The 25605-nt window shown below is 43.2% G+C and overlaps 1 protein-coding gene and 3 long non-coding RNA genes across 13 annotated transcripts in view; 1 reads left to right on the top strand and 3 right to left on the bottom strand.

Annotated features, from left to right (window-relative positions):
• Nucleotides 1-1886: 1886 nt before the first annotated feature.
• Nucleotides 1887-3690, bottom strand: LOC114768856 (uncharacterized). The gene is made up of 2 exons (XR_003743151.1): nucleotides 3034-3690; nucleotides 1887-2597 (listed from the first exon to the last, which is right to left on the bottom strand). It is a non-coding gene; the product is annotated as an uncharacterized LOC114768856 (long non-coding RNA).
• A 357-nt stretch (nucleotides 3691-4047) lies between these two features.
• The window catches only part of ptprc (protein tyrosine phosphatase receptor type C), a 39229-nt gene continuing 17671 nt past the window's right edge, over nucleotides 4048-25605 (top strand). For 4 of the 10 annotated variants that reach the window (XM_028961247.1, XM_028961246.1, XM_028961248.1 and 1 more), the window contains exons 1-2: nucleotides 21649-21899; nucleotides 25499-25525. In XM_028961247.1, coding sequence (XP_028817080.1) covers nucleotides 21839-21899; nucleotides 25499-25525 — 88 coding nt within the window. In that variant the 5' untranslated portion in view covers nucleotides 21649-21838. The other 6 variants (XM_028961254.1, XM_028961249.1, XM_028961252.1 and 3 more) reach the window with 3 other exon arrangements.
• On the bottom strand, nucleotides 7386-10055 carry LOC114768857 (uncharacterized). The gene is made up of 3 exons (XR_003743152.1): nucleotides 9927-10055; nucleotides 8597-8908; nucleotides 7386-8449 (listed from the first exon to the last, which is right to left on the bottom strand). It is a non-coding gene; the product is annotated as an uncharacterized LOC114768857 (long non-coding RNA).
• LOC114768858 (uncharacterized) lies at nucleotides 20099-21956 on the bottom strand. The gene is made up of 3 exons (XR_003743153.1): nucleotides 21746-21956; nucleotides 21155-21328; nucleotides 20099-20467 (listed from the first exon to the last, which is right to left on the bottom strand). It is a non-coding gene; the product is annotated as an uncharacterized LOC114768858 (long non-coding RNA).

Here is a 25605-nt window from a genome sequence, read left to right as displayed (position 1 = left end):
TTGCTGGTTTAATTCAAAATAGCTTTTTTAAACACTGCTATCGTGTCCAGCTATGTGCCTGCAAACTCAGTAGTTGCATTTCTGTACAAGGTTGTGTTGATCAGTCTGAAATCAGATATCAAGTTCTCTTATTTCATTTGACAAACCGCAAGAAGGAAGTCTCAGCATAAATTCCAGCAGAATGTTTGGTGTCGTATGGACGGCTCTGGCAGCTGGAAACTAAAGTTCTTGATTTTGATCATGTAAAATTCCACTCTGGTCACTTTTTCATCATTCTTATGACCAAAGAAGAAAATAATTTAAATAATAAAACACTGGTTTCTTCTTGTCAGAAATAGTATTTAGAGGAATGAGAATTGTCGTTTTTCATACACAACACTCACTGTAGTAACTGATCACTCATCGTCTGTATTTCAGAAATGCACTCAAATTGTAAAATTGCACTGAAACATGAAGTCAGTTTCTATCTGTTCATTTCCATAAATCCTGAATGTATAATTAATGTGAAATTAACACCATGTCTTAAATAGCACTGAGATATTGGGTCATTCATATTAGTAATTAGTATGACATTATTATTCTTTCATTTGGGGAACCCACTCAGATGTTCTACTGCTGATAAAATGTTTTCTAGAGAACAATTACAACATTGAATACATGTCTCTGTATGCTAAATTCTAAAACATGCAATTTCTGAAATCTTTGTAGTGGTTTAAACTGTACCACATCTTCACGGCATCTAACATCAGTCCACACCTCCTGATATTCACAGCAACACCCCAGCAAAAATGTTCAGATGTTCACATACCTGCTATTTATAAATATATATATATATATTTTTCTTTCTGGTCAGTCAAATGTTTTTGTATGAAACATCTGGAAAAAAAAAGAGTTAATCTTTTGATTCTACTCTGATGTCTAGAGGATTTTTATACAGAGTACATGTCTCTGTATGCTGAACACTGAAATACTGCATTTCATTAAATGTTTTTTAAAAATGTCTTACTTTCATAGGCAGTGACTCCAATGACTTAACAAAAAAAGGTGAAATAACTGAAAACGTGTTTTTATTCTAGTTTCTTCAAAATAGCCGCCCTTTGCTCTGATTACTGCTTTGCACACTCATTTTCTCGATGATCTTCAAGAGGTTGTCACCTGAAATGGTTCTCCAACAGTCTTGAAGGAGTTCCCAGAGGTGTTTAGCACTTGTTGGTCCCTTTGCCTTCACTCTCATCCCAAACCATCTGGATTGGGTTCAGGTCCGGTGACTGTGGAGGCCAGGTCTCCACTTTTTGTTAAGTACATAACTCCACGTGTGTTCATTCATAGGTTTGATGCCTTCAGTGAGAATCTACCAACATAAATGGTCATGAAAATAAGGAAAACACATTGAATGAGAAGGTGTGCCCAAACCTTTGGCCTGTACTATATATCCATATGATATAAGAACCTGGAGAATTTAAGCATTTGTAAAGTATTTTAAACTGTGCACACAATTATTTAAAATGGAAAAAATACAGTGCTATCAGTCAGTCTAAAATGCTAATTAACCTGAACTCTTGAAGAAAATATGAGCGTGAAGATTCTCAGGGGAATTATGATCAAAATATTTCCCATCTCATTTGTTTATTTTCATTAATATCTCAAATGTTAACCACATTAACATTTTTACAGAAAATTTGGAATAGACCAAACCTCCAAGAGAAGATTACCCTTCTTTAACTCATGTGATTTGGATCAGGTGATACAAAAAATCAGTAAATAATCATAAAGAATATTCATAATGACATTCAGAATCTCTTTGTAAAAAAAAAAAAACAAGGACACTTTATGAGCCCAATTTTAGATAATTGTTACTATAATACAGAAGTGACATGGACCCAATATGTTTTTAAAGTAGTCAGGTGTTTATTACCATACACTGTACACAGTGATATGATGCTTCCCATTTTCTGTGAATAGGAGAGGATCATCAGGATACTGGTCATTTTAAATTGCAAACACTCCCACAGATAAAAAAATAGAATTATATCATGCAAAAATACGTTAGGATCAGTGAGATTTCATGTAGATTATTGTTTTGTGTCAAATAGTATTAAAAATACTAATTATAAATGCATTTCAATATGAGCATTTCTTTAGCACATAGTTTAGCACATTTTTATATACTACTACCAGACTGTCCAAAATATAACTTAGATGGGGCAAATTGTACCACACTAGTACTTCATCATACTTAATATTAGTGCACTAATTGATGCTTATACTAATACTCCATTTGAAATCATGAATATGTTAAACACATATACTATCAATAAATATAACATTTAAAATGTACATGTTATATACAGTGTAGCAAATACTTATGTCTATAATTTTAACAGCGAGAGACAGAACAAGAACAAAAAACCCAGAAAAATACATTCATTTGCAGTCATTTTGCAAAATGTGGTTTAGTGCATGAGGGAAGGAAGTTCATGTCCCCATCCATCCTCCCTTTGATGCTGTGTAGTTGTCCACCTCCATTTTTGACAGTGGGGACAATGTTCATGGAGTCATAGCAGCATTCCTCCTCCTCCTCCTCCACCAAACCAAGACTAAGAGTACAAACAAAAAAACTTGCTCAACCGCCACAGCTTTACATAAAATTATTAAGTTAACTGAACTAAATGATTTTTCTTCAAATACTTTACTTTAAGCTGAGTTTTAATAACAGGTTTGTAAAAATGAAGTTGTGTCCACTCAGTACTGTCTATTAAATTTTACAGTGAACCGGAAGTGGGGACAAGGTAAATGGAATAGAGGTGAGATACATGGACAGACTGAAGAGGTGTCCACAAGGCACCAGGAAATAACAGGAGTGTGTGTGTGTGAAGAGTTTTGTGTTGCAGGTGTTCCACCTTCGAACCCTAAATGTGGAACTTTGCCTTGTCCTTGACCACCCTGGATGAGAAAACGTGACGGCTGCTTTACAAAACCCGTCCCCTCTGAAGGATCATTGGGATCAGGGGTCTGATACCTACTAACACTGACCTTCTGCTGATCGCACCTCATCTGCTTACGTCCCGTGATCATGTGATGTGTGGTCTGTATGTTCTGCGGAGAGAGAAAAAGGGAGAGAAGGAGAAAGGGAAAATACGCAGGACAGATGCCCTGTTCCCATTTAGTCTACCCGGTGCATTTCGTGACCTGACTGTGTGTCAAGGCGTGACTTGCATTGTTTTGTTTTATTAAAAATCACTTCGTCCCTCCCTCTTTCACAATTGTTCACGTTCCTGACCTACAAATGGGGGCTCGTTCCACGATCGCTGTCACTGTTCACATGTCTCAGTGATATTTGCTGCGGGGTAAGTTCGCTGCGTTCTCGCGTAAACTCTGAACTCCGGTTAGGAAGACGCGTCCTGCCGGGTCGTGCCGAGCGACGATCCTTCCTTCGGGCGCCATTTTCTTGTTTTTCTTTGTTATTTTGCCTTTCTTATTTTTGGGGGAAAACTGTGGTGGGAGAAGCCGCGAGTTCCGCGTTTAAAGTGGCCTAAAACCGGCACTTCCTCGAAGACCAGCGAGGCGGTAGGCAGTGTGGCGCAGGCAGGTTTAGGGGCTGGACTTCCGGGGTTACGCGAGGTCACCGCAGGTCGTGGTTGTTACCCAGCATGCAGTTCGTTTAATTTTATTTATTTATTTATTTATTTTTATCGTAGCGCGTAGTTAAGTTTCATTTTATCAGTGCCAATAAAGTTGTGATTTTGCCCCGGTAAAAACTGCCGTCATGAATTCGTATGAACTCAAAAAGTTCCGAAAATTTAGAAAAAAACCCCGATCATCTTACGTTTGTGGAATTTGCCGGAGAAAAAGAAACTTTATTCGACCCGTGGTGTGTGTCAAGTGAAGTAACGACGTGGGATCAGCTGCGGGGGTTAATGTTACTTGAGGGATTTTAAGAATTGTATTCCTGAAGACGTGGCGACCCATTTAAACGACCAGAAGGTCTCCACGTTGGCACAGGCTGCTGTGTGTGCGGACGAGTACTCTTCCACACAATGGAGAAGGTGTGCGGGGCGGCAGAACATATTCTAGATCTCCACCCAGTTCGCCGCGGGGATCCCGGGCGTGTTTTTACTGCCATGAGACTGGCCATCTCATCGCGGATTGTCCAACATTTAAAGAAGAAAAACACGCAAAGAGGACCTGCACCGAACGGGGTTGGTTTTATTCGTGCTGTGAACGCACCTTCTCACTTAGATGCGTCTTTCGAGCCGTTCGTGTTACGAGGTGCCGTCTCTCTCTCGCCGGAGGGCGGAGGTGAGGTCCCGGTCCGCATTTTTACGTGACACCGGAGCGGCCCAGTCTTTCATTTTAGAGGGTCTTCGACCGTTCTCTGGGGATTCATTCTGTGGGTCTAATATTTTAGTGCAGGGGATCGAGTTGGGCATCGTGAAGGCGCCCCTGCGCTTAGTAAAAAAATGCGGTGTGATTTTTTTTTTTTTTTTTTATATTCCGGCCTGTGTAAAGTGGCGGTTCGTCCTGAGCTGCCTGTTAAAGGAGTTGATTTTATCCTCGGGAATGATTTAGCGGGTGGGAAGGTACTTCCTCTTCCGGAAGTGATCGACACTCCCACCGAGTCATTTACATTTACATTTACGCCCTTATCCAGAGCGACTTACAACGTGCTTTCAAGTTACCATCGATGAAGAGATCAATTCCGGTTCACTAGGACCCCAACTATGAATACATCTATTTTATTCACTCTGTTGTAGATTCTGTACACAAAGTTCGACAACAAGAAAATTACAATTTAATCTAAATATTCTTTAAAGAGGAAGGTCTTGAGCTGTCGTTTGAAGGTCATCAGTGACTGAGCTGTTCTGACCTCGAGGGGAAGTTCATTCCACCACCGAGGGGCCAAGACGGAGAAGAGTCTAGATGCATGTCTTCCTTTTACCTTCAGAGATGGAGGGACCAGGGAAGGTTGAAGATTAGTCACCCAGTCCGGTCGAGGTGGACGCTGAGTTTGTGACGGTTTTTAGCCGACACTTTTATTTATTTTTTTATTTCTGCGCCGGGTTTAGCGTCTTCGTCCACAGCGCAGAGCCCAGCAGCAGGGCCACTGAACCACTGTAGTGGTTCCACTTAAATTCAGGTCGCAGGTTTTAACATTGGAGCACGACAATGTCTCTGCGGGTCACCTGGGAGTAACGAAGACCTACAACCGTATTCTGCGGTACTTCTTTTGGCCGGGTTTAAAAGCAGATGTAGTTGGCTGTCAGTTGGCTGGGAGACGATACCACCTGCACCCCTGTACCCCGTACCAGTATTAACGGAACCTTTTTGAGAAAGTAATACTTGCTCACTCGGATGTGTAGTGCCACCCGTTTTCCCGAAGCAGTCCCCTTACGCTCATTAAAAACTAAGGCCGTGGTGAAAGCACTGACCCAGTTCTTTTCACTATTCGGGCTTCCAAAGGTGGTGCAGACGGACCAAGGGTCCAACTTCCTGTCACGTCTTTTTAAGCAGGTGTTGTCCCACTTTGGAATTGAGCATGCTGTTTCTAGCGCCTATCACCCTCAGTCACAGGGGGCGCTAGAGAGATTTCACCAAACCTTGAAAACCATGCTTCGAGCTTACTGCTTGGACACAGCTAAAGAATGGGATGAGGGACTCCCTTTGCTTTTATTCGCTGTTCGTGAGACGGTCCAAGAGTCCCTGGGATTTAGTCCTGCGGACTTAGTGTTTGGTCACACTGTACGTAGTCCTCTTAGACTTTTACGGGAGACGTGGGTGTTTCAGATTACATCAGTGCGTTTCGGGAACGCCTTCATAAGGCTTGTTCAGCTGTGTTAGCCTCGTTGTCTTCAGCCCAGAGGGACATGAAGACTCATTATGATAAGAGAACAGTCTCCAGATCTTTTGAGCCTGGTGACCTGGTTTTAGTTTTACTGCCTATTGTGGGATCTGCTTTGCAGGCCAAGTTTGTGGGTCCATATGTGGTTAAGTGAGACTGATTACATCATCCGTACGGCAAACAGGAAACGGAAAACTCGAGTGTGCCATATCAACGTGCTGAAAAGCTACGTTGAGTGAGAGAACGTGGTGGTACAAGACAAGGCTGAGGAACAGGGAAAACCTGTTATGTCTGCAGCATCACTTTCTGTACCTATGACTTATTCTCCAGCTGAGGATGGACTATATTATATATAGCCTCACCCCAGCTGCCGAATAGTGAAATTCTGCAGAATTTGGAAGCTTATTTGTCTCATTTACCTGTAGCAGAGTGCAGACAAGTTACAAGACTAATTCGGTCACATGCTGATTTGTTCTCTGACATCCCTCTAGGTACGTCTGTCATGCAACATGATGTTGACATTGGTGGTCATTCTCCCATCAGGCAGCACCCGTATCGGCTGAATCCAACGAAGCGAGCGGTGATGCAGTCTGAAGTGAACTACTTGTTGGAGAACAAGCTGTCTGTGCCGAGTTGCAGTGCATGGAGTAGTCCATGCCTACTGGTTCCTAAGCCGGACGGGACCTTTTTAGATTCTGTACTGATTACAGAAAGGTTAATGCGGTTACTAAACCGGATTCGTTTCAGTGACCTAGGATGGAAGACTGTGTTGACAAGGTTGGTGCTGCCCGAGTTGTCACCAAATTAGACCTTTTGCGGGGTTACTGGCAGGTACCATTGACTCCTCGTGCTGCTGAGATCTCTGCCTTTGTTACACCTGATCGTTTTCTGCAGTACTCAGTGATGCCATATGGATTACGCAATGCGCCTGCTACCTTCCAGCGCTTAATATGTAAGGTGCTTGCTGGAGTCCCTTGCTGTGAAGCCTACTTAGATGATATTGTAATCTACGCAGCCACCTGCACCCAGCACCTTGAGACACTAGAGTCTGTTTTTAAGCGCCTTCAACAAGCGTCACTAACCCTCAACCTCGCCAAATGTGAATTTGGGAAAGCGACTGTGACCTACCTAGGAAAAGAAGTAGGTCAGGGCCAAGTTCGGCCTGTGGAGGCCAAATTTCAGGCGGTCAATTCGAAACGGGAATTGCGGTGGTTTTTAGGGATGCTGGATTTTATTGGGGGTTTTGTAAGAACTTCTAAGACGTGGTCTGCCCGTTAACCAGAGGCGGACAGAGTACACAGGTTAATTACTTGAGTAAAAGTAGAGATACCCCTTGCTAAATTTTACTCAAGTACAAGTAAAAGTACTACAGTCAGATGTCTACTTAAGTAAAAGTAGTGAAGTACTTGTTTTTAAAAGTACTTGAGTATCAAGAGTACAATAGTAAATTTTCTAAATATTGCATACAGAAACATCCTACATGGAGTTATGAAAACTCTTAATGTTAATACCTTGGAGAATGTAAAAGGAATTGAGAGTAAAGTCATTTTCATCTTTTTACCATTTTGCTTTATTTAACATTTCTCACTTGCCCACAAGGCAATAGCACAACAGTGGCACACATTTGAACCTGACTGTGTTAAACACACCGCATACTCAAGAACATAAAAGCAAATGCTCAGCTTACATTAATGTGTAATGCCAGAAAAGAAAATTCAGCTAACAATTGTGTGTACATTTCTTGTGTGTACATTTCTCTGTTTTTTCATCAATCAAATCTATAAACCTAAACCAGCAAAGGCAATATAGCAATGTTCTGACACACCTATGAACCTGACCGTGATTAAGTGATTAAAGAAAATCAGCTAATCAGCTGTGTTTAGGTCAGCGTACAAATAAGGAAAAATAAAATTCAGCTCATTTGAGTGACTATATTAAACCCCTTCCTCTGACATTGACATACAGCCAAAGGCAGGAGAAAATACTTTCAGCTGAATAACACCATTCTACACAATCTATGTTTGACAACTCTTGTGTATGTGTGTGTATTGTACTTCAATTCAATCAAATGTCATGAAGTCCTTGTTCCACTTGAGGAGAATTTGGTTCTCAAAATTCTGTGAATGAATTGATCCCCTTCTTGGGGTGAAAAGCAAACCTGCTATGCTAAAAAGCCTTTCACATGCTGCTGAAGCTGGCAGGGCTGTGTTGAGCTTTACATTTACAGCATTTATCAGACACCCTTATCCAGAGCGACTTACAATCAGTAGTTACAGGGACAGTCTCCCTGGAGCAATTTAGGGTTAAGTGTCTTGCTCAGGGACACAATGGTAGTAAGTGGGATTTGAACCCGGGTCACAGGCGAGTGTCTTACCCACTAGGCTACTACCACCTTAGTGAGAGGTTACGCACAGCTGGATATGGGGCCAGTGTATTCGCTCATTCAGCTGTAGCAGCTAGGTATCCATCAAGTTGCTTACTTATCTCATGGGAATGCGTCTGCTTGACACTGGAGAAGAAGTCATCTTCAGAAGAGGTTGATGTGGTATCAGGAGTACTGATACCACTGATACCAGTGTTCTGGCAGATGTTCCTTGATGTAACTAAGGCCTTGATTTAGAAACACAGAATCACACCAACAAACACATATTTTTGTTATTATTACTCTAAGTAAACAGCTGCATAGAATCATTGTTGGATGTCAAGTTTTTGGAAAAAGCAAGCAAACAAAACAAAAAAACCCAACATTTTCCTTACCAAGCTGTAGGACTGTGTCATTGCTGGTCCAAGAGGTTTTGAACCTTGGAACGAGAATCGCTGCTGCATCTAGCTCTGGCTCTGACATCATGCTCACAAACCGCTTCCTCAAACCTTCAAGAAGAGCATCAACAAGTTGCTTGCAAAATCTGAGCGACGGTCTGGACTTTTCAAGCTTGGTTGTGAGGGTGGTGATTGTCGGGAGCAGCCAGCCCATCTGAATGTTGACTTAGTAGTATGTTCAAGGACTTCGCAACTGGACTCATGGTGGTGACATATTCCCCTAAAAAAGCTTTGTCAGCCGGACTGTACCTAATGAAAACAAGAAAATAAACAAACACATATTAAAATTTTTTTATACAGAACCACTGTGCAATGCTGGACATTTATTCATTTGTTAATGTACCTACAGCAGATAATGTGGTAAGCATTACTCTAAAAAAAATAAGAACACAATTATACATTAACATTGGAACACTGAGTGCAGCACAGACTGTTCTCATAGACCCCTCTCCTTGGTCTCTAATAATTCTGACCACACGTTCCACGGCCATGAAAGAGGAGTTCCACCGAGTTGAATTAGGCTGTACCAAGTGAAGCTTACAGTGTTCCTCTATAAGCTCTGCATTTTGAGGAGACCTTGATGCTTTATTCCAGAGTGCCTGACCCTTAGAAAAGGCTGATCTGGACAATTTCTTGTAAGCTTCTGTCTTATTAGCCCGATCAACATCAACTGTGGAAACTAAATTTAGTTCGTGGCATGCACACCGATGATGTTTCGGCAGCTGATTCTGAAGCCCATCATCTTCCTCCAGAATGGCTTCCACATCCATGAATTCCACCTCCTCTTCACCATCAGATGCATCACAATCTTCTCCTACTTCTTCTTCGATTGTGCCTTCTGCAACTAACTCTTCATTATTATTATTTTTGTCCTGCTGACCAAAGACACGGAACGCTTTGACGAAATTCGACCCGTTGTCTGTTGTAGTTCTAACAGCCTTTAGACTTATTTCATACTCTGCATGAATGTCAGAGCCCCTTAGATGACGACAAGCAAGGGCAGCTGAACGACGTTCAAAACTGCAAGGATCGAGCCAGTGGGCTGTTCCACCTATAAAGCTCCTTCTCCTGGCCGTCCAACAATCAGTAGTGGTGGCAATGTATGGTACCTTTTTCATTTAGTTCTTGAGACATTCTTTCATTTTAGATGTAGCTGAATCAATCTTGCGGCGCACAGTTGTGCGGGACATGACAGCACTACTCGGTTGTAATTCTGCAATAAGGTCTTGGAAGGATGGTGTCTCAACCAGGGAGAAGGACTGGAGACCTTGAACGATGAAGCGGAGGATAGCCCGATCAACCGTCTTCTGAGACACCTGCTTGGCCTCCAGCAGCTTCAGTGGCTTCGCCTTGAAGCCTGTTCCACCTTCTGATGGCCTCTTGCAGGCTGTTGAAGTCAGTTGACAGTATTCCTCTAGATGTGTCTCATGCTTTCTCTGTAAAACACAGTATAATATTTCAGTTTACACTATAATAAACTAATAAATATTAGAAAAGATAGCAGTATTATTAATTATGAAGTGCTGGTTGTTCATAATTTTCCAATGGTTCCAGACTAACTTTTTAAATTTACTGGTGCAACTAACTTTAATTTAGGTGCTTCTGACATTCTAACAAGTGCTGCAATATTAGGTCAGGCAAATACAAGACTTTGGGTAGCATATCTCTCATGTATTTAAATACTACAGCAATTTTTTATGGTATAACAAGACAGGTATAAGTACACTCAAGAGCGTTCCCCCACTTGAACAGGCATTCAAGCCTTACAGTTCAACAAACACTATTGTGTAAATAGCCCCTGTAGGGCTAGCTCTATGTAGTTATTCGATCTGGTGAAATAAGTGAGCTGAAATGCCCTGCTTGCAACTAGCATAGCATGTTACACGATTAGCTCGCCTTGGCTTATGTTAATTATTGTTAGGCCAAACTTAGCCATCTGAGTGGCTAGCTACAGCTGGCAAATTGGCTTCGACTACCCAAACGTAACCGAGAATGTAAAAAGCTGCATTATCACAGCTAGCAAATCATTTAGTGCACTTTTCTGTAGCTTGAATGTAGCTTAGAAATGTAAGGAAGTTTATTTCAATGTACGTACCTTGACATCAGAAAATTGAAATAGTTTGGCGAGGTGGGGCTACGGACGGGTTGGCACATTCCCGGGATGGACCTGCTGCGTCTTCATCCATTGTTTCGTCCATGGTTTCGTCTCTTATCTAAATCATTATCTGACCATGGAGTTGACTTTGGCGGAGAGCTGAAGGTGATTGCTGATAGGCTGTCCCAATGAGTGGCGCCTGCACAATCCAATCGCGTTTGAGAGGGAAACAACAAATTTCTTTTTTCCTTTTTTTTTTTTTTTTTTTTTAAAAGAAGTAATGGGTACTCACGCTTATGGATGTAAATGTAGCGGAATAAAAGTACAATATTTGCCTCTCAAATGTACTTGAGTAAAGTCATGAGTACTCCCCAAAAATGATGCTCGAGTAAAGTACAGATCCCTCAAAATTGTACTTAAGTACTGTACTCAAGTAAATGTACTCCGTTACTGTCCGACTCTGCCGTTAACCGAGCTGCTTCGAAGCAGCTCATCCTTTGTTTGGTCTGAGGACTGTCAAGGTGCGTTTAAGGCTGTGAAGTCTCTTCTTTGCAGTTCTCCAGTCCTCGCTGCCCCAGATTTCCAGCGCCCCTTTAAGTTAGACGTGGATGCCAGTGCTGTTGGAGCAGGAGCGGTGCTTCTACAGGAGGATGAGTATGGGGTCGTTCATCCCGTTTCCTTTTTCTCTGAAAAGTTCTTAAAGCACCAACTGAACTATAGTACCATAGAGAAAGAAGCTCTCGCCCTGATTTTAGCACTACAGCATTTCGAAGTGTATGTTGGGTCCACACCACTCCCTGTCCTGGTTTTTACTGATCACAATCCCCTAGTCTTTTTAGCCCATATGAAGAACTCAAACCAGCGTATTATGCGCTGGTCCTTGGTACTACAGGGTTTAAGTACAAGCGGGGAGGGGACAATGTTTTAGCGGACACCATGTCACGGGCCTTTTGCGTTTAAAAGTGGTATTAATCAACATGGGGATGTTGATTCTTGGTGGTGGGGGTGTTACATCCCGGGATCATGTGATGTGTGGTCTGTATGTTCTGTCTTGTTGGTGTTTTTCCTTTTTGTAGGAGGAGCCTGTAATTTACGGAACTCCTCCCAGACCTGACGCTGATTCGCGCTCCCATCGGAATGAGGCCGTTAAAGACGGCGTGCCGCGGAGAGAGAAAAAGGGAGAGAGGAGGGAGAGAAGGAGAAAGGGAAAATATGCAGGACAGATGCCCTGTTCCCATTTAGTCTACCTGGTGCTTTTCGTGACCTGACTGTGTGTCAAGGCGTGACTTGTATTGTTTTGTTTTATTAAAAATCACTTCGTTCCAACGGTTGTGACGTTTCCCTCCCTCTTTCATAATTGTTCACGTTCCTGACCTAGACCGGGACGTAACACCCACGCCAAACTTGGACACTTGCCATTATGAAATAGACCCCTCTGCTGCCTGTGAAAAGACCCAGAAGCAACCACTGATGAAGCTTTTTTCAATCGCTTCTTTCTGCTGTGTAAAGTAATGCTTTTATTCAACTATTGAAGATCTACCTTACAAAAAATGGCAGAATTATTTTGCCTCTGACGTGCCATGAAGAATTCATTTAATTCATGTATAGAAAGGCATTGTCTGGAAGTTAGACAATGCCTTCTCAACTTTATTCGCTTATTAATTACTGACAAGATTTATGAACCTCATGTGCTTATTAACCTTGTTTTGTACAACAATATTGTTGAATAACAACATTTTTTACAGTGTAGTTCTCGCTGCATGTCATTGTCATTGCCATCACACACTGAAAAACCAAGCTTACATGCAACGAACGAGAATTGATTGTTCTAGAAACTTCCTGGTTAATTAAACCACAATGCATAGCAGCGCATTAACTTTTTACTTAGCAGTGAAAAAGCCACATGGAACTTGTGGGGGACGCCTTTGATAGATTCACTCCTAATGCATCATGTATGACTGTTTCTGCTCACTCTTCTTACACCCCGCGACTTACAATCAGTAGTTACAGGGACAGTCCCCCCATGGAGACGCTCAGGGTTAAGTGTCTTGCTCAGGGACACAATGGTAGTAAGTGGGATTTGAACCTGGGTCTTCTGGTTCATAGGCGAGTGTGTTACCCACTAGGCTACTACCACCCTGCCTGCATTCTGACTGTTACTCAAAAGCAACACAAAGTGGGCAGCCATTAGCCACCGACTGGAAACAGACAAATCACACGGGAAACGATGAGCTGTGGGCGGCGGCTTCTGTCTGCACATGGGAAACACATTTGTAGAGTTGCAGGCGGGACAATGCAGGCAGGTTCTGGTGAGAATTTCACCGGGAGCTGAAAAGGTGGGTAATGAAGCGGACCCGTAATCAGAAGGTTGCCGGTTCGAATCCTGGTCCGCCAAGGTGCCACTGAGGTTCCACACACTGCTCCCTGGCCGCCTGTCATGGCTGCCCACTGCTCACCAAGGGTGATGGTTAAAAGCAGAGGACACATTTCACCGTGTGCACTGGGTGTTGTGCTGTGTCACAATGTGACAACTAATCACTTTCAGTTCACTTTCACTGTCACAAGATGAGCTAGTTCTTCAGACAGTTAATTTGGTACGTACGGTGACGTCATTTATGACAGTTCTGGAAATAGTGTGGGAAGGTAGTCTGTCACTTCCTTCTTCCCAGGGTCGATTCCGCCCAGCCTGGAGGTCACAGTTTATAAGCATGGTGAATTGTCTAAGCAGGATTCTCCTAAAGCTCCTGCAGGCTCCTTCAAGGCTCCTTCACTCCTCCTGCCTTTTGTGGGTGATTCCTGGTTGTTAAACTGTGCCTAATGTTTGATTTGAAGTACTTGTTAATTTTATAGCTTTAGGATTTTGAGTAGGGGTTTTGGGAATTTTCTTTTATGCGGCCCTCAAGTGGCTGAATCTGAGACTGGGATTTTTTTTTTACATTGAACACATAAAATAGCATGGAATTGAGTGTATGTTAAAAATCTATAAATTATGACGCATACATGAAAGGACAACATTTTATTCTGACTGGTAAAATATTAATAACAATAACCTCCATTAAAGTTAATACACTTCTGAAGCTGCCTATAACTTCGAACTTGGCTCCTGTTCAAAGTTAGAAGCTTGAAGCTCTCAGTTTAGCGCAATCACAGCTTTGATTTCCAACGCAAACTACACGTTTCATTAAAAACCCGTGAAGCGCACAGGATGTGTTACAGTAGCTCACGGCAGCCGGAAGACTGTGTGAGGAAGTGAAACCGCGGCCGATCTGCCCTGCCGATATCTTTTGTGTCTTTAATAGTACTTATTCTGGTAAGAAGAGGCATGAATTTGACTGTCTGTGTGGGGAGGGGGACAGACCAAGATCCAGGGACTTTCACTCTGCCGCGTGGCTGTCGACGTCACAAAATGGACGCTTTGGCGGCATTTTGAGGCGGCAGAAGCCAGCGTTGACCTGTGTTCGCCTAACTCGACCGCAGATGCTGAGTTCCTCTCTCTGACATGCACAGCATGCATGGTCTCACGTTCTTCCGGTGGTGAATTAAGACGTTGCTAAAATACTTCAAGCAGTCATCCAGCAGTCTCAAGTTTGGGCTTTTTACGGTGTTTTCTGTGCATTATTATTATTATTATAATTATTGTTGTCAGTGTTAAAAGCAGCAAGATCTTCATTGTGTGGATGTCAACACATGGCTTGGTGGTGCTGGGCCATGATTTGGACTTTTCACAATGTTCCATCATTATAAAAACTCTTGCCTTACAGATTATATTACAGTGAGTGCATTTTCAAAGGGTTTTAACAGTACTGTGCTGATAATATAAAGAATAATAACTACACCACATTTTAAACACACAGCAACTGTGAAGGCCTTTTTCTTCGCAGTGATAACCTTCCACGCAGAGGTGGACCTGGTCATCCACAATGCTGATTGTGGATTTTGCTCTGAAAATACGTCTATCAGAAGGGAAGGATGGTAGTAGCCTAGTGGGTAACACACTCGCCTATGAGCCAGAAGACCCAGGTTAAAATCCCACTTAGTACCATTGTGTCAACTTAACCCTAAGTTGCTCCAGGGGGACTGTCCCTGTAACTTCTGTCACCCTGGATAAGGGCGTCTGATAAATGCTGTAAATGTAAAGGGAAAGTCACACTATAAGATGAGGAGGTGTTACGTCCTGGTACTTTGGGAGTTTTTGCAGGATGCCTGGTGATTACCAAATTCAGGCCACCTGTACCTGCTGTGGGACAGAATAAAAGGAGCCTCAGTCTTTTGCCCTTTGACATCACTTCCGTTTTCCCCTGCACTTCCCCTAGGAGGCGACGCAACTTGTTGTGTCGGCCTGCTTCGGTGTTTGTTTGTTTTTCTCTGTTTTGTTTGCCGTTATTCGTTGTAATTCGTTTCGTATGTATTTCTTCTTTGTTTATATATTTAGTTGTTAATAAAATACTTGTTAAAATTCTCAGTTTCGTCTTAGTAGGTTACGTTTTGTGAACTTTTGTTATGGGCCAGAGCCCCTAGACCGGCTCGTAACAAAATTGGTGGCTTCGTCCGGGATTTGTGGAGAAAGTGCACGTTTCGGTCCGTTCGCAGTCTTATATGTTTTTGCTGCATATCGTTCCGTTTGTGTCTCTCGCGTCTCTTGAATTAACAAACGAAGATTAAAAAGCTGAAGGAATCTCTTTTTAAAGCTGTAGAACGGGCTTAATTGGGCACTAACGTACTTGTGGCGCGGACCGAGGGTCCAGCGTCCCCGCAACCTGCAGCCAGTAGCGTCTCTGAAATGGAATTACAGATGCGGGAGAAGGAAAATCGAGAAAGAGTTGCAGATTCCTAAAATGGAGATCGAATTAGAAGTAAAACGACTAGAGTGAGAGGAACGCGAGAGAGAGCGGAACCGGGAATTTGAAAGTCAGCGCGAAAGGGAAGAGCGGGACTTTGCTTTAAAGAAATTAGAATTGTCCACTAGTAAAGACGCCGCAGTTCCGGCGGTGGCCTCTGCTCCTCCCGTGTCGCTGTTACCTCCTGGCTCTGTGTCTCCTCCTCACGTCCCTCCTGTGGACCAGACTTCTTCTGATCCAGGTGATTATGGGTTTGATGTGTCCCGTAATATTCGTCTCGTCCCTCCGTTCAACGAACGGGAGGTCGAAAAGTATTTTAGTCATTTTGAGAGAGTTGCCATCACATTAAAATGGCCAACTGCTGTCTGGAGTCTTTTATTACAGTGTGTGTTGTCTGGTAAAGCTCAGGAAGTTTACTCTGCCCTCACAGTTGAGCAGAGTTCAGACTACAGTACTGTTAAAACTGCGATTTTTAAACTCCATATGAACTGGTACCTGAAGCATACAGACAAAAATTCCGTCGACTGAGTAAAACTGACCGAATTACATATGTTGAATTTGCACGTGAGAAGGAGAACCTGTTCGACCGCTGGTGCACATCAGAGCACGTTACATCCCGCGAACAGTTGAGAGAGTTAATACTGTTGGAGGAGTTTAAAAACTGTGTTCCTGATGCTGTCGCTACCTATCTGCATGATTGACAGGTTACCACTTTGGCTCAAGCTGCTGTTTGTGCTGATCAGTATGCTCTGACACATAAAAGTGTGTTCGTCCCGTTCTCTTCGTCTCCCTCACGCTGCATTCGTTCGCCACCTTCCAGCCCGAAACAGAGCTGGAGGAATTTCAGAAAATCTTCACCCCCCAAAGACCCTCGTGGGTGTTTTTATTGTCATGAGCCGGGTCATTTAATTGCTGCCTGTCCTCGGTTGCAGAAAAAGAATCTAGCATCGTCCAAATCACTCCCAAAGACAGTTGGGCTGGTGCACACGTTCACTTCAGAGAACATTAACGATTGATCCTGGCTATGAGTCATTTATTTTAAATGGAACGGTGTCTCTTACTGGTCGTGTGGAAGATAACGTTACTATTAAAATTCTGCATGATACTGGTGCTTGCACGATTGTTCGTTTTAGATTCGGTTCTCCCATTCTCTACGGAGAGTTGTTGTGATTCCGACGTGCTGGTGCAGGGAATTGAAATGGGCTTCACTAGAGTCCCATTGCACACTCGGCACTTAAAAAGTGAATTGGTCTCGGGTGTTTTTAGGATTGCGGTTTGTTCTCGGCTTCCAGTGAAAGGGGTTTCCTTTCTTTTGGGAAATGATGTCGCTGCAGGAAAAGTCCCTCCAGTTCCGGAGGTCGTAGACGTACCGATGTTGGTTATGGATGTGGACTCAAGTCTGGCTTCAGTCTACCCTGCGTGTGTCATTACTCGAGCTCAAGCTCGTAGGTATCAAGATGAAGTTGGGTTATCTGATACTCGTTCGACCCTCCGCCTGTGATTTCTGCGCGTGTATCTGAGGTGAGTTCATTTCGTGAGCGTTTGCATCGAGCATGTGAGTGTGCACGCGAAGCTTTATCAAAATCTCAGTTAAAATGAAGGGGCGTTATGACCGTAAGGCTGTGAGTCGGGAGTTCCAGCCTGGCGAAAAAGTGCTTGTGCTCTTGCCTGTTGTAGGATCTGCTTTACAGGCAAGGTTTTCTGGCCCTTATGAAGTTGTGTCTAAACTGAGTGAAACAGATTATGTCATTCGTACGCCTGATAGACGGCGTAAAACTAGAGTGTGTCACATTAATATGCTCAAGTCTTATGTTACCAGGGATGTGGAGAAAGTAGCTGCTGGAGCCGTTCCAGTCGCAGCCATATCCACTGCGGTGATTCCCTGCTACAGTCCTGAGGAGGAAGGCCTTACTCTGCGAGACGTTCCTGTGACTTGTGCCCGTCTCCAGAATTCTGAAATCATGTCTGATCTGGACTCGTTTCTGTCACATCTCTCTGATCAGCATGCTTGTGAGATTAAAAATGTAATAGGCCTCTTTCCTTCTTTGTTTTCAGATGTGCCATCTTGTTGTAATGTCCTGTGGCATGACATTGACGTGGGTGACCATGCTCCCATAAAGCAGCATGCATACCGCCTCAATCCCACAAAGAGGGCTGCGATGGCAGCTGAGGTGGCCTATCTTGCTGATCATGGATTAGCAGTGCCCATAATATTTACAAGGGTTTAATCTGGAGATCAGGTACAAAAGGGGCTCTGATAACGCTTTGGTGGATGCCTAGTCACGCTCCTACCAATAAATGTTTTTTGATCATCAGTAAATGTTGATTTTTATTTATTTATTTATTTATTTATTTATTTTTAGTGGTGGGGGGTCTTACGTCCTGGTATTTTGGGGTGTGTTTCTGTTCTGTGTTTTGTGTTGTTTGCAGGTGCCTGGTGATTTACCAAATTCAGCCCACCTGTTCCTGCTGTGGGACAGAATAAAAGGAGTCTCAGTCTCCTTTTTCGGGGCGGCGCTTGCCGTGCCATCCACCCCGCCCGCCTCCCTACCATTTCCCTTTGACATCACTTCTGTTTTCCCCTGCGCTTCCCCTAGGAGGCGACGCAACTTGTTGTGTCGGCCTGCTTCGGTGTTTGTCGTTATTCGTTGTAATTCGTTTCGTATGTATTTCTTCTTTGTTTTATATATTTAGTTGTCAATAAAATACTTGTTAAAATTCTCCGTTTCGTCTTAGTAGGTTACGTTTTGTTATGGGCCGGAGCCCCTAGACCGGCTCGTAACAGGAGGGATGTGGTCAGTTACCCCTCCGGCGTGAACTGGTGGGTCTGTGTGCACGCCGTTTTGGCAGCAGCACCAGGACTGATGCTCGTTTACGTGGGATTTCATCCACCGCCCTTTTTCCCCCTCCCCTGTGGCAATTGTCTTTTACTTTATATGTTGTGTACAGTCTATGTGCTTATGCTGTTGAGGTGTGGGTTTTTTTTTTTTTTTTATAAATTGTTCCCACAATGTACTCTCCATTGGAGAACAATCTGTTTTTGTATTTATTTATTCTTATCCCCCTCCTCTATCCTAATGTGTATCCTGCTCTGGTTTACCCTATCTTCCTGACCTGTCTCCTCCCCCCAAACGTACTGTGCTCTGTATATGTATGGTCGAGTCGATGGCCAAGTTTCAGTAGTGCTTGAACTTTTGACATCAATCAATTGTTTTAACCAGTGAGCCACAGCTTCTTGTATCTCAGACCTTCTGGCCTCTCAACAAGCCTACCTTCATCACTCAGTCGCTCTTGCTTACACATAATAACCATCATCAAAAGTCCAGCATTTATAACATTTTCTTTTAATAGAAGGAAAGAAAAATTCCACCAGTTCCCCAAATGTCTAATTTAATTGCAATACTTACTGTAATTTTGTTATTATAAATATAATAAAGTGAGGTGATTGTCCTCTGCATTTAACAATCACCCTTGGTGAGCAGTGGGCAGCCATGAAAGGCACCCGGGGAGCAGTGTGTTTTGCTCAGTGGCACCTTGGCGGATCGGGATTCGAACCGGCAACCTTCTGATTACGGGGCCGCTTCCTTAACCGCTAGGCCACCACCGCCCCCCAGACATAGATTGTTCATGAATGGCGCATCAGAAACATCAAAGCCCACTGTTCGTGTGTGTGTCTGTGCGTGTGAGTATGCGAGTGCTCTGCCAGCATCCTTATATTTCTGTATCAACTCCGACCCCACTGTGGTAACAGATGTGTGATCGAAGAGGAACATGTCAGCAGTCGGCCCATATTTCATTTTCATGTTACAGTTCCTTCGGGGAACCCCCCCCCCCCCCCCGCTGCGACGGCAGAGCGGCGTTGCTCAAAAATGAAGCAAGCGTGCAGCACTCGCCCATCACGCTCCATAAAAAGAGGAAGGCGGCGTGCGCTGTTGCCAGAGAGTTCTATGAGGTCACCAGTCCCGCTGCTGCAGCTCCTGGCAACATCGGTGGGATGGCCATCGTATTTAAAACGACGGGGCGTTAAAAATAGAGCAGCAGACGGCTGCCAGCGAGGCTGGCGGATTCACTGCTTCCCTCTCCGCGCCGATTCAAGCTTCTGGCTCAACTGAATCGGCCAGGGCGCTGAGGGGACACGAGTGAAGCGGGGAAGGTCGGGAAGGGGCTACTCCGGAGTTTCGTGTTGGTCCTGTGTTATTATGAGTCCTGATTTTTTTCACCCGTGCCTGCCTGTGTAAAAGTGCCCTGTTTGGGACGTTGTTTGGTGATGTTTCCCCTGTCGTGTGATCCGTGTAATAAATCCCGTCTCTCGTGACGTCGTGTGTGTGCGTCCTTACATTTACATTTACATTTACAGCATTTATCAGACGCCCTTATCCAGAGAGACTTACAATCAGTAGTTACAGGGACAGTCCCCCCTGGAGACACTCAGGGTTAAGTGTCTTGCTCAGGGACACGATGGTAGTAAGTGGGATTTGAACCTGGGTCTTCTGGTTCATAGGCGAGTGTGGCTACTACCACCCCTAAAAAAAATGGTGTCCTCCTTCCTCAACATGTCCAGCCATCATGACAATAGGTGAATAGGTGACTTTACGACCACTTCATCTTGTTTTCTCTGGGAATGATGTTTGTCCTCTTGAAACAGCTGGGGATGGCAAACTGGCACCAGAAAAGGCTGAGAAGGTCAGTGAAAAACCGTGTCTGTTCACTAGGGGTCACACTGCTGTGGTGAGGGGGTGTACTCTCCTTATGATCTCTTCTCTCAGGAGAATATATTTACATTTATAGCCTTCTTCCGTCTATATATATGGCTCCTCTGTCACCTCTGAAGAGTCACGTGGTGTCTGGTGAGCCATTGCAGCTCCACACAAAGACCTGATCTGCCAGAAACAACATGGTGACTTTCAGAACAATAGACAAGCAAAATGTCCCCACACTACAAGTTACAGAAAAAGGAAAGCAAATCTATTTCTAAATGTCAGTGGGCGTGGGCAGCATCTCCGCCGGACGTGTTAGAATGAGACACTCTTCACTTCCTCAAACTGCTGTGAAACCAACCAACATTTTCAAGGAAGTAGTTCCGTCAGAACTTGCATGCGAAGGGCTTGGTGGAGTTAATGAGCGATCCCGTCAGCACCCACCTTTCACCCATCCGACGTGTCATCGAACGATGAACACAAAAAAAAGAGGTTGAGCTCGATCACATGAGCCTACAATGCTTTCACACTCGCAGTGATCTTTGCAAGACACCCACTCCTCTTGTTATCAGATCACTTCTTCTCTTACAGCAGACACCCAGACATACTCACTAACAGATTCAGCTCCATATTCATATCCATAGTAATAAATGATGCTTAAAAAGTGAAAAAATGAAGCTAAGTGTGCAAATATGACTCCTTTTTTTTTTTTTTTTTACAAACGAATATAATTGTAAAAAATCAATAAGATGTGAAAAGTAGGAAAAATAACTTTTGTTAAAAATAAAAAGATGACTTTGTGGACTATTACAGACTTAGCTTCTGCCGTTATAATATTTCATCCTGCAGTGATATGATTCTTTACTTTGTGTGTCTGTGAAGGAGCATGGAAGCACCTCAGGTCCCGGGTTGGGGGTCAGGGCAGCTACACGTTACCCATGCTGTGACCACTCTGTTTCAGAAATGTTCCGATGCCCCCGAACTGATCTGAGATCTGAGCAGAGCTTCATCTTCTCAATCTGGTGATTCCTCTGATGTTCTTGGCCAAAGGAGATAATAAAAGATCTTTTGAAATGATGAAATTTCTTTATTTAGTTCTGTGCCTTTTTCAAAATGAGGCTGCATGAACTAAATAGAATTCAGACAGACATAAGATTTGTATTTTATATGTATATTTTTTATGTATTTTATGTCTTTGAATAAATGAATAAACTTTAAACTAAACAGGAGACCAAAAACAAGACTTGTGAGGGAAAAAAAAGGCGAGCAGCGGGGCAAGAGTTTGTGGCGTAGCTCGAAAATGTAACTTCCTGTTAAGAAAGGGCCTTGGCTGAGTTGTGAAGGTAAGTGTCGGACTGACATAACTTTTCGTCTTGTGCGCTCCTCCGCCACAAGAGCCATTAAGAGGAAATTGGCTCGGACAGATAAGGCGAGCTGTACGAACAGAGATCCTTACCGGCTTCTTCTGACGGCAGGAACAACAGCGCGGCCCCTGAGCTGGTCCAAGGCGGAACGTATGGTGTCGTATGGGCGGCTTTAACGCCTGGACATGGATCGACGTTCTGGATTAAAGGTTCTGCTGCTGGTCGCCTTGATGGGCCTGGCCCTGCGTAAGTACACGGTTCTTGCTTTTTCAAGAACGGCAGATCGGGCTGTGCGTCATGATGTCTGCTGCCGAACATCTGATGCTTGTCCCTTTTTCTTACGCGAGGCATCAGAAAACAGAAAAAAAAAAAAGATTTGAATCTTTAGACGTTGATTGTTCAAATGTATTAAATAGTGAAGCAGAACTGGGTTTCACTTTGCCAGTGAGAAATGAGAAGTAAAAGGAGAGAAATCAATGATTCCACCAGCATCTATACTTTAAAGTGGATAAATAATTTGAATTAAGTGCACTTCTTGCCCTTTATCTGCACTGTTCTGAGTCTTATTTCTAATACATCTAATACTTTGCTAAATGGATTCTCATAATCAGGGGATCCAGACATGATTTTCAATTTTTGGTTTTATACGCTGCCCTTGCTGGTGCTACCTGGAGGTCAGGCTGTGAAGGATAAGATGCTTACATTTACATTTACAGCATTTACCAGACGCCCTTATCCAGAGTGACTTAAAATCAGTAGTTAAAGGGACAGTCCCCCCCTGGAGACACTCAGGTGTCTTGCTCAGGGACACAATGGTAGTAAGTGGGATTTGAACCTGGGTCTTCTGGTTCATAGGCAAGTGTGTTACTCCCTAGGCTACTAGCACCCATAAGAGAGGTGACAGGATGTGTCACCTCAAACAAAACTATAAGCGCTGGAAGGGACAGATTGTTTTTTTTTTTTCTTTCTTTTTTTTTTGTCTCTCTTTATCTCTGCCGCCCTCGTCCATTCATCATCATCTCACTTTCTTTCCCGACCATTCCTGTTCTGTTGGCCGCCAGTCCACTTCTGCCTCACGTTGGTGTTCACTCGTGGGCTCAGCACCTCACTGTACTGGCTTGCATTCATTTGTCTGTGTCTTCTGCTTCTTCTTCTTCTTCTCTTTTTTTGATGCATCACAGGCTTAGGCCTTACCACTTCCTTGTACCATTTTGAGATGTTCTCTCTTCCTGGCAGGTCTGTCTGTAAAATGGAGTTTAAGGAAATCAGTTAAAGGATGTATGGTATGGTTCTCTTACTGTACATGAAACTCTGGCATTGGCTTGGCTGGGTAAAGAGGAGCCGCTTGATTACAGCGTTGATGATCGCTTATTATTGAATCTGATGCAAATCTGAATGGCCAGTTTAAGCCTCTCTTAGCATTTCTCGACATCATAAATAATTGAATAGCTAATGATTTACATAGTTTGCTTATTTTTTATCCTCAAAGACCATGTGCCTATACTCACTTTAATGAATTTCACATTTCTTAAATCTTATGTATTACTTACCTATCGCTAATGACTTGTTCATATTATTTTATTTAAGTTAAAAATACTTGGGTTACTTATTCCGTTTTCTTTACATTAAAACCTACAGGCCTCAGGCAGTATACAGCTGCACAGTATCTCCATTTAATTTCTAATTAAGCATTGTGAAATTAGGTAATTTTTTTGTGATTTAGTTATATTTGCGATGTATTTTTGGCTGAATTTTAATTCTGGAATCATCCAATGCTAATCTCGATATATCCCCCAGTATAAAGGAATTCTTGGTGCGGTCCATTCAGATGTAGCTTTTTACTGTAGTTTGCATTATTCAGTGGTGTTTTGGAGAACAGACTTGAACGGTAACAGGCCTTTAGAAATCGTTGATAGTTAAGTAAAGTAAGTAAAGTGAAGTGATTGTCACATGTGATACACAGCAGCACAGCACACGGTGCACACAGTGAAATTTGTCCTCTGCATTTATCCCATCACCCTTGGTGAGCAGTGGGCAGCCATGACCGGCGCCCGGGGAGCAGTGTGTGGGGACGGTGCTTTTGCTCAGTGGCACCTCAGTGGCACCTTTGTGGATCGGGATTCGAACCGGCAACCTTCTGATTACGGGGCCGCTTCCTTAACCGCTAGGCCACCACTGCCCCAGTTCCATCGTGCTATAGTTGTCTCCACATTTTACTTCATTATTAAATGTCCTTTGGTTCATTTTGTAAAGTGGCGTTGGTTTCCTTGAAAGGCACAGTACAAATTTAAGTTTTATTTATTACAATAAAGAGAGAGAGACATCTCAATACAGCTACAACAAAGAGAAAAAACTGTTCTCTTCATTTTGAATGACTATTGAACCAAACATCTACTTACTAACCATGAAGCTGGTTGCTTGTATCCTTATAGGAAGGTCAGACCCCACACACTTCCTGTGAGTGCGAAAGGTCTCACTTCAGACAGATGAGAAAACACAAGTTGAGAAAATGATCATAAATTGCAGTGTCATGCAGAATAAAGTAGGCCAGGCTTATATAAACGGTTATTTATATGAACGCATACATAGGTTTGATGTGAAACTAAATTTATTTACTTTTTAATCTTGAAATTAGGGACAGAAGAGAGAGAAAGGCTTTTAGAGAAAGAGAAAGAGACAGAAACACACTCTTTGCAGGAAGTTGTGGTTTAAGCGCTGAAATAGAGCCGATCTTGTACATGACACGTTGCCGTGTTAACCAGGCTAAGCCGCTGGCTTCGAAACCGCCAGTAACTACGCCTCTTTCCTCTACACTGTGCCCTGCTAGGCTTGCATGCACCGAGCACTGCACTCCAGCTTTGACAAGTTGGAAAAAAAATCTTAAAACACAAAGCAACCCCGGCTTCAACAATGCGCTGCACGCGAGAAAACGGGCACGTGTTCATGCATTACTGCTGCGGAAATATCATAATTTCATTACCTATGTGCCACAGCTTGTAAAGAGGAACTTTCAGGCCTAACCACAGATTCCCATTTGGATTTAGGCACTGGACTTTTTGGCTGCATCTACATGTTTCCCCTTAAACCACTTGAGCGTGTGCTTTGGTTCATTGTCCTGCTGGAAGGTGAACCTCCGCCTCAGTCCCAAATCACAGACAGCCTGACACAGGGGATCATCGAGGATTTTAATCTTTTATTATAACCTACAACGTGGTCCCTGCCTCGTTTGGAGAGGTTCTTGGTCTTCACGGTGTGCTGCCTCTTGCTTGGTGGCTTTTATACCGACATATCATGTGACACATAGATTGCACACATGTGGACATCATTTCACTAATTATGTGACTTTTGATGGTAATTTACTGCCAGAATTGTTTGGGGGGGTTCATGGGATATGGGGTGAAACTGCGGGGTTATTGTGACTGTCACTATTGTCACTAAAAAGCTACTCAATATGGACTTGGCTTTGTTTTCCAGGACAAAACGATTTTTTTTTTATTCGATCTGAAACAGAAAATCTTTGCTGTGCAAAAAAAAATCATTTGTGTATAAGACCAAAGTGAATTGGGAACTTTTCTAGATACAACAGTAACATTAACTGTTTCTGGAGATTTTAGGAGGTGCATTACTGCCTGAAATAAATAGGGTACAGAACGAATGGACATTGGACTGCAATATATGGAATATTTCAATGGTGTACAGATCCAAAGCTCACCTTCATTGTGACTTTTTATTCTACCCTGAGTACTTGTGTCTGTATGCTGAACACTTACACACTTTATTTATGAAGTCCTTGTAATGGTTACACTGCATTTCATTAATTTATTTATTTTTTTTCTCAAACACAGGCATTGACTCCACCAATGGTGACCAAGGTAAATATCTTGCTATCTGATCATTACATTTCCACCCAGGACCTAAAACCAGTCACCACTTCTAGACTAGATTATGATTG

The sequence above is a fragment of the Denticeps clupeoides genome, chromosome 19 (assembly GCF_900700375.1).
Source record: "Denticeps clupeoides chromosome 19, fDenClu1.1, whole genome shotgun sequence".
In the NCBI taxonomy this organism is placed as follows: domain Eukaryota; kingdom Metazoa; phylum Chordata; class Actinopteri; order Clupeiformes; family Denticipitidae; genus Denticeps; species Denticeps clupeoides.
This window is presented reverse-complemented; position numbering and strand designations above follow the sequence as displayed.